This window comes from Sabethes cyaneus, chromosome 3 (assembly GCF_943734655.1).
Source record: "Sabethes cyaneus chromosome 3, idSabCyanKW18_F2, whole genome shotgun sequence".
NCBI lineage: Eukaryota > Metazoa > Arthropoda > Insecta > Diptera > Culicidae > Sabethes > Sabethes cyaneus.
The window spans coordinates 201,255,449-201,267,630 of NC_071355.1; the positions used below are offsets into that span (position 1 = coordinate 201,255,449).

Consider the following 12,182-nt stretch of genomic DNA (forward strand, 5'->3'; position numbering starts at 1 on the left):
CAGCATCCATTACGAAAACGCGCGTTCTATTTTAAGATGAAAATGCGTTACAGTGCCCGAAATAGCGCAACGGGTAGTTGACTTGTCTAGAAGGTAGAAACAATTTTATAACGTTAGCTGCTGCATCCAATTGTCAATTGAGACTAGTTTTGCGGCATTTAATTGCCAGCCGAAGCGAATCATCGCACGACGCCGCTCTGGCGAAAGAGGTTCTGAAAGACGATCGTTGTTTTTGTGCGTCCGTGATACTTGATACTGATACAGCGACAACCGATAAATGCCTTTTCTAACGTGAATCAGATATCTCTAGCATCTATAGCGATTAGCTGAGGAGTGGCCACAAACACAAACTTCGCTAAAGTTCAGGCATGATCTAATTTAAAAAGAATTCTCTTAATTTTGTGTAAATATTTAGTGTCTAATGAATACTGCGAACAGAATAGGTCTCTGAGGATACAAATTATGCCCAAAGGGCTTCATTTGGATTTTACTATAACTAGAATTGCAAATTCAGAATTTGAAAAAGATTCCAGATTTAATAACTATGCTGAATATTTCAAAGTATTTGACTACCGCTTTGTGCTAGTTCCTAAATAAAGGAATTTACAGAGAGGACAAGTGTATTAGTATTATTTTCTAAATAACTTGATGCGATAAACGAAATAAATTCAACACACATTTGAATTGCATTGAAAGGACTAAAACCTGTAATTATACTCGTTTTATATCTGCATTTTTTTTTGTTATTTCTGTCTAAGTAAAATATGAAATTACCTAAGCCAAACGTATGATTGAGTTCAAATTATAAAAATTAAACTACAATAGATCTGTTATCAGCGTATCTAATCATAGTGATCATGTGGCCACTCGTAGGTTTTATTTAGAAACTACTACACTAAAACCTTTAATCAACATTTAATTAAATCAAGCTTATCCCAAGGAGTCAGGTAAGTAATTGATAACTAGTTCTTTCTTTCACCATCAAATACAAGCACAAGCAAAACAAATCACCATAATATGAAATGTAATTTAAGTCAATTCCAAACCATTCGAACTGCATTAGTAGTTCAGCTTGGAATGGAAACAAAATAATGTTCGGCGCCCAAGCTGTCAAGTCTAGCTGTGCGTCTCGCGAAAACGGACGTCAGTCGGCTTGGTCGGCTTTAAATAAAAATCACTTTACCGTCGTCTTGTTCGTAAACAACGTCGAAGCCGGTTCGGACGATTCGGTCCGGGTTGGTGAAATGCGGCTGATGATGGCGTCGAAGTAATTGTTTTAACCTTTTGTCCATTCCATCTTAACCGGAATGGTAGCATTTGCGGGTGCCAGTCGACATTGTCGTGTCGGTCGTTCGGTGTACTGTGAAAGCCGTGATTCCGGTCCGTGGAAAATTGGGGGAAATTCATTACGCAGCAAAAAGTGCGTTTTTCGTTCAGGTCAATCATACGGTTGTTCGTCGTAGCGTGATTTGAATGTGAAGATTTCAACTGAAGAGATCAGCCAAGCGCGGCATTATAAACGAAGAAATCCGTTTTATTCCGTTCCAGTGAGTGTATGTTGAAGTGTGTTTCAATCAGAAAAGTTTCTTGCTAAAGTTTGAAAAAAAAAAAAAAATGAGTGATCCCAGTGGTGCTAACGGTGCGGAACCGAACGGTGCCGATGGTGGTGCGTCGGATCCGCCGAAAGCTGCCAGCATTCCGGCGTCGAAAATTGCCAGATCGATTCCGAAACCTTCGGGAATAAAACCGCCAACCATGACGCTCAGCTCGTCGACCAGTTCGCTGGCCAGTGTCGGCTCAACTGCTGCCTCCATCCCAGTGCCACAGAGTCGTATTGGTCGGCCATGCCAGGGGCATGTTGCACCGAAGGCCGGACTGCCTCCACCGGAACCTAAAAGTGAGTATATCGTTTGATTTTTTATTTTTTTCATTACATTTTACGCTAGATTTTTATTGAATTAGCTATATAAAATGAAAAGTAAAAGCCAAAATTTCCAGCCGTTTTTCCACTTTTTCCATCCTTTTGGTCAATATTTGCAGGGTAATTCGGGCGGTTTCCTAATTTCTATTTGGTTTACTTAACAGGTCAGCGAAGATTTTTGTTTTTTATATCAAACGATCCGTGCTTTAACACGCCCCCAGTAACAATTTGGCGTTTATTGCAGTTTCCATAGCCAAAATGTCAATACAATTAAAAAAGGATTTTGTTGCATCTTTCTGTAGCAACTGCATTTATTATAGCTTTTTTCTACATTTGCCATGAACAATTTGCACAGCAATATTGATAACGGGTTGCCCATAGGCACTCCTTTTAGTTGTTTGCATAAATAGGAAATAAGAAATTTAAGCAACTATTACCAAGCAACTCCTAGATGATTTCGAGATTTGCGGCTACGGAGCCCAGCTCTACAGCTGGGGGAGTACAATTTAAGCTATCTAAGCACACTAAATACTTGGGTGTTGCGCTTGATCATAAGCTAAATTGGAATGATCACCTATTCAAAAGCAAACAATGCTTTTTGGGCCTGCAGTAATACTTTTGGCAACAAGTGTAGACTTTATCCGAGGTTGATTCACGAGATTTATTCGGTAATTGTGAGACCCAGATCAACATACGCTTCGCTAGTGTGGTGGGCTAAAACTACACAAATAACACAACTGAACACTCTGCTAATCATTAATAAAGATTGGAAGGAAACTAGGCCAAACTTCGATATACCCTACTTTGAAGGGTTCGTTCATTTTAAAATACAAATTAATTCGTGAAGATACTAAAAGAGACAAATGTCTCAACACAATTTAAGATCAGTTTTAAATGTACTTTCAGTTTATATATACTTCAGTTGCTACATTTTGCATCTTTTCAGCCTGTATGAGTAAGAAGTGTGCCATTTTTACACTTAATCTGTCAATAACTCAGTCTGAGTTGAAGATACAGGCTCGCGGTCTTCTGAAAAATGATGTATTTTTATGAAATTCACTTATCTGTAGAACATTGTTGTTGTCTAAATTGTATAGTTTTAAAAATATACTAATAAAATTGTTTTTTAGGGGTCTGTCAAAAATGACGTCTAATATCCCAAAAACTGAAGAGTAGAAAATTCAAATTTTGTCGTATTGCTCTGCAATTTTGCATTTAAACACTTCAATTGTATAGAAATACAGGAAAAATATAATGGCGAGTCAAAATAAACTTTCATTTTTTGGCTGATGGTCAGCGATTTCCCACTGTGCACTGTGCGATGGACCTTTTTCATCAATAGGGCATGTGAAACCTTCCAACCAGTCCGTAGGTAGTCCCTTCTCAGTCCATACTGTTAGTATAATCTGATGGATTACCCAATACAGCTGGTCGCCTCCGACTTTCAAAAGTTTGGCGGGGATGCCGTCCTTTGATGCTCTGTTGCTTTGCCGTTTTTCAGCTTTCTCGCTGCTCTACTAACTTCCAAAAGTTGGTGGATCCATATCTATATCTGCTAACCGCTCCATCTGGTTCACCATTCAACAATGCATCGAAATCTTGTTTCCAACGCCAGGCCACCTCCGATATTTCGGTAATCAGGTTCCCTCCTTGTCGTTGCACATAACAGGAGTTGGCACGGTTCGTTTCCTGATTCCGTTGATCGTATTAAAGAAGCTTCTCGTATCGTGCCTCTCGAAGCAATTCTTCGCCTCCGCAAGAACGCGATCCCAGTGCTGGCATTTTTAACGATGGTGAAGTCTCTTTTCGGCAGCTCTAGCATTTCGGTATCTCTCTCTGTTCTGGCGTGTCACAGTTGTAGCCAATATGTGATTTCTGGCTCGATTCTTCTTATTAGTCACTCGTTGGCACTCTGCGTCAAACCACTCACTGCAAGTGGATGTAGCAATAGCATCCACTACTTCTCCCGCTGTAGTACTGGTCGCGTCGTGCATGTGCTTCCACTGTTCGTTCAGGTTCTCTCCAAGATGTGCACCGATCCGCTTATCAGTCTTCCGAGAGTACTCTACACTAACTCCTTCCGCTGATAACCGCCGAGTGTTCAGTCGTATTTTCCTCATTGGTTTCCAACTGAATACGTTGGACAACTGGTCGCGGATCTGGCTTACTACGAGATAGTGGTCTGAGCCGACGTTTAATCTTCGGAAGGATCGCACGTCTGCGACAGCAGAAACGTGCCGGCCATCAACCAGAACGTGGTCAATATGAGAGAAGAGCCTCTCCATTATGGCGTTTCCAGGTGTGCTTCCGAATGTTCCATCGCGCGAAATAGGTACTACAGATAGCCATACATCTCGCTCGCTCGCGAAGTTGATTAGCCTCATTCCATTGTTGTTACTTTGGTAGTGGTAGGATGGAAGCTTTCTCTACCAATAACGGGACGGAAGAACTCTTCGCCTGCAGCAATATTTTCGGCAAAAAGTGGGGACTTAAGCCGAGGATGACTCACTGGATCTGTTCGGTAATTGTGAGACTCAGAATAATATCAATGTAGCGCACTGATTCTGCGAAGACTTCGGATTCTCGGAGAGGGCGTCCTAACCCCGAACGTGATATAATGAGCTGTCCAGTCCAGTCAACCAGGGTCAACCAGTTTCCAGAAATCGCAAAACAGACAATCAGTTTGAGAGAGTTTAAACAGATCCGTGTAAGATTTGGAACGCAAAGAGCCTTTGATTGAGAGATATGGATGGAAATAAACGGAAGTGAAGTCAGACGAAATGGAATCGGTTTGCAATAAAATATTATCGGAAGATATCTGCTCGTATGAAATGGAGCGAGTTACCTGGAAGGAGCGTCAAACATAGCTCTGGCTCTCTCAAGCTCCCACCTAGCGCCTCCACGCAAATCTAAGTCAAATGATGACGGTCGATGGCCTTACCCGGAAATGCTTCATGTACTTACTGAAGCAGCTAAGCTAGGAGGTGCGAACTAGAGCGCCTGTTCTCAAGTTGAGGGTCGGCTCACACAGCGTCTGTTTTAAAACGGGCGGCTGAATATGAAATGCTGTATCCCGTAAACTATACCTAAGATGGCAGACTCATCAGCGGGATGTAGGTATCGCGACCCCGGTGAGGTAGTATACCGAAAACTCAATTACCATGAATAACGAAGAAAGAAATTCAGGACGGAACAATCGGTATACGACACGGCAAAGGACAAGGAAACGATTAAGGGATAATGATTGGAAACTTGGTACCTGGAATGTCCTAACTCTCCATGAACCGGCACGGGCTGGTTTGCTTGCTCGAGAACTCCATCAACTCGGAGTGGAGATCGCTGCTATTCAGGAAGTTCGGTGGCCAAATTCCGGAGAAAGGGAGTTCCGTGCAGTAGACCCTATTGCAGGCACTTCTTTCAAGTACCACATCTACTACAGTGGCGGTAAGAAAGCAGAACATGGAGTCGGTTTCGTAGTGTTGGGAAAACAAAAGCAACGAGTTATCCGGTGGAGGCCCGTAGATGACCGTATATGCGTTGAGAATTAAGGGCAAATTCTTCAACTACAGCCTAATCAACTTATACGCACCGACAAATGATAAATCCGATGATGCTAAGGACGAGTTTTACGACAAGCTTGAGAGGACCTATGGAGAGTGCCCAAGACACGACGTGAAAATCATTATCGGAGATGCAAATGCGCAGATCGGGAGGGAGGAATTCTTTCGTCCAGTCATTGAAAGACATAGCCTTCATCTGTCGACCAATGATAACGGTCTGAGGCTCATAAATTTTGCCGCGGCCAGAGGAATGGTCATCTGTAGCACCTACTTTTCACGTTCGAATATTCGGAAACACACCTGGAAGCATCCAAATGGAGCTCTCAGATCGATCATGTCTTGATTGACGGTCGACACTTTTCGGATGTTATCGATGTACGGTCTTTTCGGGGACCACTATCTCGTAGTGAGTAAGATTCGCGCAAGGTTGTCGAACACGGCCAAAGCTCGCACTGAGAGGACGCTCAACATCCAGCGGTTATCGGCAGACGGCGTAGCAGTGGAGTGCGCCAGGAGGCTTGACCAACAAATCGCAGAACAGCAGGTAGTAGGAGAAGATATAAATGGACTGTGGAGGAACATCCATGGTGCCATCGAAACAGCTGCGAGAGAGGTGGTAGGCACGACGCGTGGAAGACAGCGTAACAGGTGGTTTGATGCCGAATACCAGAGAGTGACAGATGAAAAGAACCAGGTCGGGAGTCACATGCTCACTGCGGCAACGCGTTAAAATAGAGAGAGGTACAGAGAGACTAGAGCTGCGGAAAAATGAATCCATCGTCTAAAGAAACGCGAGTACGAGGAGCACGTGCTCGCTGGCGCAGAGGAGCGATACGCCAGCAACGACACACGGAGTTTCTATAAAACGGTGAGAAGCAAGAATTTTGCCATGCCTGTGATGTGCAATGATAGTGCTGGCAACCTGCTTACCGACAAAACGGCGGTAGCAGTCAGGTGGAAGGAGCACTTCCAGACACTATTGAATGGAGAGGTAAATACGGAGATCAGCAGGGACAGGATAGGAATTGTTAGCGATTGTCAAGCTGTTGAGCCACCAACACAGGAGGAGTTTAAAAAGGCAATCAGTGAGCTGAAAACGGTAAGGCTGCTGAGAAGGACGGTATCCCGGCTGAACTTCTAAAAGCGGGGAGCGAGCGGCTGTACGAAGCAATCCACCGGATCATTGTTAGGAAGAACAAATACCGTAAGAGGCGTTGGATGGCCTCATTTGCCCAATTTTCAAAAAGGGACATCGACTGGAGTGTAAAAACTATCGAGGAATTATATTGCTCAATTCTGCCTACAAGGTGCTTTCCCGTATCCTGTTCTGCACACTGAGACCGTTAGCGAAGTCCTTCGTCGGCGAGTACCAAGCTGGTTTTCGTGAGGGTCACTCCACGACGGATCAGATGTTTACCCTGCGTCAGTTACTAGACAAGTTCCGGGAGTACAACTTGCAGACACACTATCTGTTTGTGGACTTTAAAGCGGCGTACGATTCAGTTAAACGAAATGAGCTGTGGCAAATAATGCTAGAACATAGTTTTCCGACGAAACTAGTTACGCTGATTCGTGCGACGCTGGACGGATCCAAATCATGCGTTAGAATAGCGGGTGAGACCTCAGCTGCTTTCGTGACGTTGGATGGACTGAGGCAAGGGGATGCACTCTCTAACCTGCTATTCAATATTGCCTTGGAAGGTGCATTACGAAGGGTAAACGTGGAAAGGAATGGAACTATCACCACGAAATCTCACATGCTTCTTGGTTTTGCGGATGACGTCGATATCATCGGAATCAACCGTAGAGCAGTGGAAGAGGCCTTTAGGCCCTTTAAAAGGGAAGCTGCGAGATTGGGACTTACCATTAATACCGCCAAAACGAAGTACATGGTTGCTGGTAGGGAACGTGGGAGCCCAAGTGGTGTTGGTGCCGAGGTGGAGTTAGATGGGGAACGATATGAAGTAGTGGAGGAATTTATATACCTTGGTACACTCGTGACATGTGACAACGATGTAAGCCGCGAAGTGAAACGACGAGTTGCAGCCGCGAATCGGGCTTTCTACGGATTACGTAGCCAGCTGAAGTCCCGTAGTTTGCAAATTCGCACAAAACTGGCGCTCTACAGAACACTAATCCTCCCGATGGCCCTTTACGGACACGAATCATGGACGCTAAAGGAAGCTGATCGGCGAGTGCTTGGGGTTTTTGAGCGTAAAATTATGCGATCTATACTTGGTGGCAAAATGGAAAATGGAGTGTGGCGCAGACGCATGAATCACGAGCTGTACCAAGTATACAAATATGCTGATATAGTGAAGATAGTGCAATGTGGCAGGCTACGGTGGGCTGGACACGTGGCCAGAATGCCCGATGAAAGAGTAGCCAAACCTTTTCAGCAGAGAACCAGGAAGAGGCCGTAGACTCCGAGGCAGACCCCGCACCCGGTGGGTGTGTGCTGTCGAAGACGATGCACGTTCAGATGGTGTTCGTGGGGATTGGACAACGGCAGCCCAGTACCGACGGTACTAGAGGACCATAATTCGTTCGGCGTAGGATCGGTAACAGACCGTTGCCACGTAGCCTTCTACGATACAAAAGATGTGTATGGGGATTGATGAGGACCATCCAAGAATGAACCTCGTTTCCTTAGCAAATTGACTGAAAATTACAAAAATATGACATGGCATTCGGCAGTTTTTCAATCAATAGTCTACGTAGTTTGTTGAAGTCTACGGGCAGAAGCTTTTTCGACCGACTGGTGCAAAAATATTGAACATTGATTCGGAGATCACGAAATTATTAGTGCTCAAAACCGAACAACTTTTCGTGACTTTCGACCTAATTTTTAGATTTTTTGGAATGACTTGCTTCCCATTAGAGACTAATCAGTAAAAACTTAATTTTATGGGGCAAACAGCGCTCGTAAAAAGTTTCATATAAACTAGAGGAGGCCGAAGTGATAGGTAGCCGCTTCAGTATGGATTTACCTACATTATGCAACGGAAATTTTAACATGAAATGAATGGCAACTTTATCGAATTCAGCACAAACTTCTGGAACATGGCACATTTTCATTTGCCCGTCACATTAATGCGCAAGCATGAATTGAATTGAGCGACCACCAACGTGATATAAAAATTACCGCACGCAACGGTACAACCTACGCGTGCGAAACGCACACTCGTGATCTGTGAATTAACGTCAACAGCGATAACTCAATTAAGGTATAGGAAATTAAGAGTTCATAGCGTACACACTACGGAGCTATTTTAAGCTGATCAGTTCGACCTCAAACATCATAATTTTAAGCTTCGATTTTTGTTGAAGAACAAACCAATAAAGTATGGAGAGAATACTTTACGACCTCCAACTGAAATTGGGAATTTTGGTAGGTTAAAAACAAATTACATATGCATCTTCTAACAATGGACCCTCAAATTGGTTTCGTAAACAAACAAATCATCTTTCGAGAACATTCAGAGGTGCTAATAAACACTCCAACTTTGGCAGGTTTACACCTCCACTCAAAAAAAAAAAGGTAAAGTCCGAAAACGAAACAAAACGTAAGGTGACTTTCACACAACCGTTGCGTCTCCCGAGAGTGCAGGGCAATTTTTCATGGCTTATCCTTCCGTTGCACTCTCCGGCAGTCAGTCAGCACGCGGTGGTAATATTCTCGGGATATACTCGGGATGTTAAAAAGTCGTGATTAATAATAATGGTTTTACGACTGTTATGGTGATGTTGATAGATACAAACAGGACGGAGTTGGACTCTGATGACGGATTCGAGGAAATGACTCTCTGTCATTTGAATTGAAAATTACGTACACAAAATTTGCATCAAAACAAAAAAAACGCAGAAAAACTTGTAAAAATTTTGGTTATAAATGTATGACCATAATGTACATTTAGCAACACGACAGTCATAACACCAAAACGAGAGCAGAACACCCATTAAAATTTTAATATGTTCTTCTACGGGAACATGGTCGAATGAAAAGCCACCCACACTGGCAGCGAAAAACAAGCAATGATTTACTGGTTGGTCATGCCAAAGTGACAACCGTGTGCTTATCACTGTGCTTCAAATTTTCCTAAAACAGCGATGAAAGCTCCCTATTTAGTTTGGCTAACAGATGCGCTAAAATTTGCTGTTGCCATTCTAGCTCGCTAAATGCGCGAATGCGGAATGTGAAACTTATGTGTGATTGATATCCCAACAGCGCAAACACAGATGGCATTTAAATTCCGGCGGTTTCGTATCAATTTCCCTCGGCCGACCAGGTGGGATGATGATACCAAATTTATTTTATTTATTACTGTTTAAGAGTAGATTAACGAACGTAATCCGGTCGGCCCCAGCGTGTCTTGGCAGCCCTGCCAGACGGCTGGATCGCGCTTCCCTGGACAGTGGAAGATCACACTCATGCTCGCTTTCGATAATATCGTGTGAATGAGAATCGGGCACAATGCGATGCGCAGTTTCTGTAGCCAATTCTAAGCACACCTACCCGGACATGACTAATCGTTTGCAATTTACGGGAACTGTATAGTGGCGTCACTGCTGCTGGATGTTTCTGGAAATGGGTAGAAACTGTAAAACTTTTGACTTAAAGTCATGTTTACATTTCTCAAATTTTTTTTGAGAAACTAATCTAACAAGCAGAACTTTTGAGAAAGTGCTTTCCAACCCACATTTTTATCATTTTCAGCCTCAAACCTAAACAAAAAAAAACAAACTAAACACGACGGAACTACAAGTTTGCTTCCAGCGATTGCGATTAAGAGTGTGAGATATAAAAGTTCCGCTAATTGGACATGACGTTAATTGGTTGCTGCTAACTGACCCACGTCTTAGTTGTACCGTCCAAGGCACCAACAACGACGTCCATCGCATTTGCCCGAAGCAACGCTGCTGACACTTCCCATGCTAACCGGATTTGACTCGTAGCGCAACATTCATCTCCCGTCGTTGCTACTGTAGAGCACTTGGGCTCTCGCTAAACCAGTTCCATGGCATTGATTAAAATAATTTTATTGTTAACTTGTTAAATCAATCCCTGAACGTTTCATAGTTTCAATATTCAATCAAATTTTACATCATTACACTTGACAAACGTAAAAATCGAAAACATAATGACAGCACCGGTAAAGGGTTAACTGGCAGAAACTAATATACATACAAACAGATTGCCTGTCAAAAATTAGACAGCAGACTTGGACAAACGATTATTTAAACGTGTGTTCGATACGTGACACGAATTGATTAGTGTATTTAAGGAGTGAAAAAACAACAAACGCTACCTGTTTCTACGGGGGCCACATTTCGCTGCTGCTGCCGCGGAGATCGAATGGTCTGCGCAACGTGTTCGTACCTAATCTGGGGAGCTCGATCTTTATGCATAATTAGCCAAATCAATTAGTGTACAATTAATATCGATCGGTTCCGGCCGAGTTGGTGGCGTTAATGTGGAGCAGTCGCGTATCCGCAAGGTTAGCCTCTGTGTGTGCGGAACGAATTGCATACCGGCCGTTTCGGGTGTGAAATTTTTGCATTATTTCAAATGTTATAATTTGGCAAATCCTTTTTTCGATATCATTTTGTAGTATAATTGCACGTTGTTTATTGTACCGTTTTCAGCAAGTCAGGTTAACTTCATTCATTCATGCTGCTGAGAATTTTACCAATTCTGGTCTAGCGTCACACTCTTTTCCAGTAACTTTCACTTCTGAGACATCAACTTAACTCTTGGTAAAAAAAATTCTGACTTGATTTTGAATAGGTCCGTTCTGCAAATGTATACAAATGCGATAGTTTTTCTCTATCAAACCAGAATAGAGAAATAAGCCCCAATGCGGCTTGTTTACATCTGCAGATAGAAGCTACTCAAAAATCAGGCCAGTCAAGTTGATGTCCCAAAAGTAAAACTTGTTCGAAAGGACTCTCGCTAAGGGACGTACGAGGTACGATGCTAGTCTAACAAGTCAGTCGTCGTATGTTCGAATCTCGTCTGGGCGGTGCTGCTAGATAGAGTCAGTAGGATTGTTGCACTAGACCTGCAACTATGCTGAAGCCCAAAGCTTTGCTTTTTTATTTTAAATTTATCTTTCCCAATTTATTTATTTATTCATTTATTCAACATCAACAGACTAAAATTGGCACTGTTTTGTCCATAGTTGGTGCGTTGAAATGGTAGTCGCAGCATTGCGTCATTCCGCAGTGCCCTGGAACGTACATTCAGATTAATCGTACCTAAAATGGCAGGACAATCGACTCTTCCCTGCAACATATCAGCAGCAAACAAAGCTCTCGCGACGTTCCTTCGCGCCTGAAGTGTCTCCAATTGGATCAACCGGCATCGTCTCTCGTATCTCGGCAATCGGAACGGATCTCGCCAAGGTAGATGACGGAGCGCAAAACGTAAGAAGCGGCGTTGAATCGACTCAATCCTAGCAACTCCGTTTTGGTAATACGGACGCCAGACGATGGAACCGTATTCGAGAGTCGAACGGATGAGTGAGCAGTATAATGCCTTAAGACAATACACGTTGGTGAAGCTTTTAACGATGCGGAAGGCGAATCCTAGAGTTCTGGATGCTTTGTCCACAATGTAGGAAATGTGTCGTCTAAACGATAACTGACTATCCAAGATAATGCCGAGATCTTTCACTTGGTCGACACATTGGATTTCAGTA

General features: G+C 43.2%; 1 protein-coding gene across 4 annotated transcripts in view; it reads left to right on the forward strand.

Moving 5' to 3' along the window:
- The window catches only part of LOC128742127 (restin homolog), a 186,133-nt gene that overhangs the window by 690 nt on the left and 173,261 nt on the right, over positions 1 to 12,182 (forward strand). For all 4 annotated transcript variants that reach the window (XM_053838350.1, XM_053838351.1, XM_053838354.1 and 1 more), the window contains exon 2: positions 1,549 to 1,897. In XM_053838350.1, coding sequence (XP_053694325.1) covers positions 1,615 to 1,897 — 283 coding nt within the window. In that variant the 5' untranslated portion in view covers positions 1,549 to 1,614. The remainder of the gene's footprint in view (positions 1 to 1,548; positions 1,898 to 12,182) is intronic.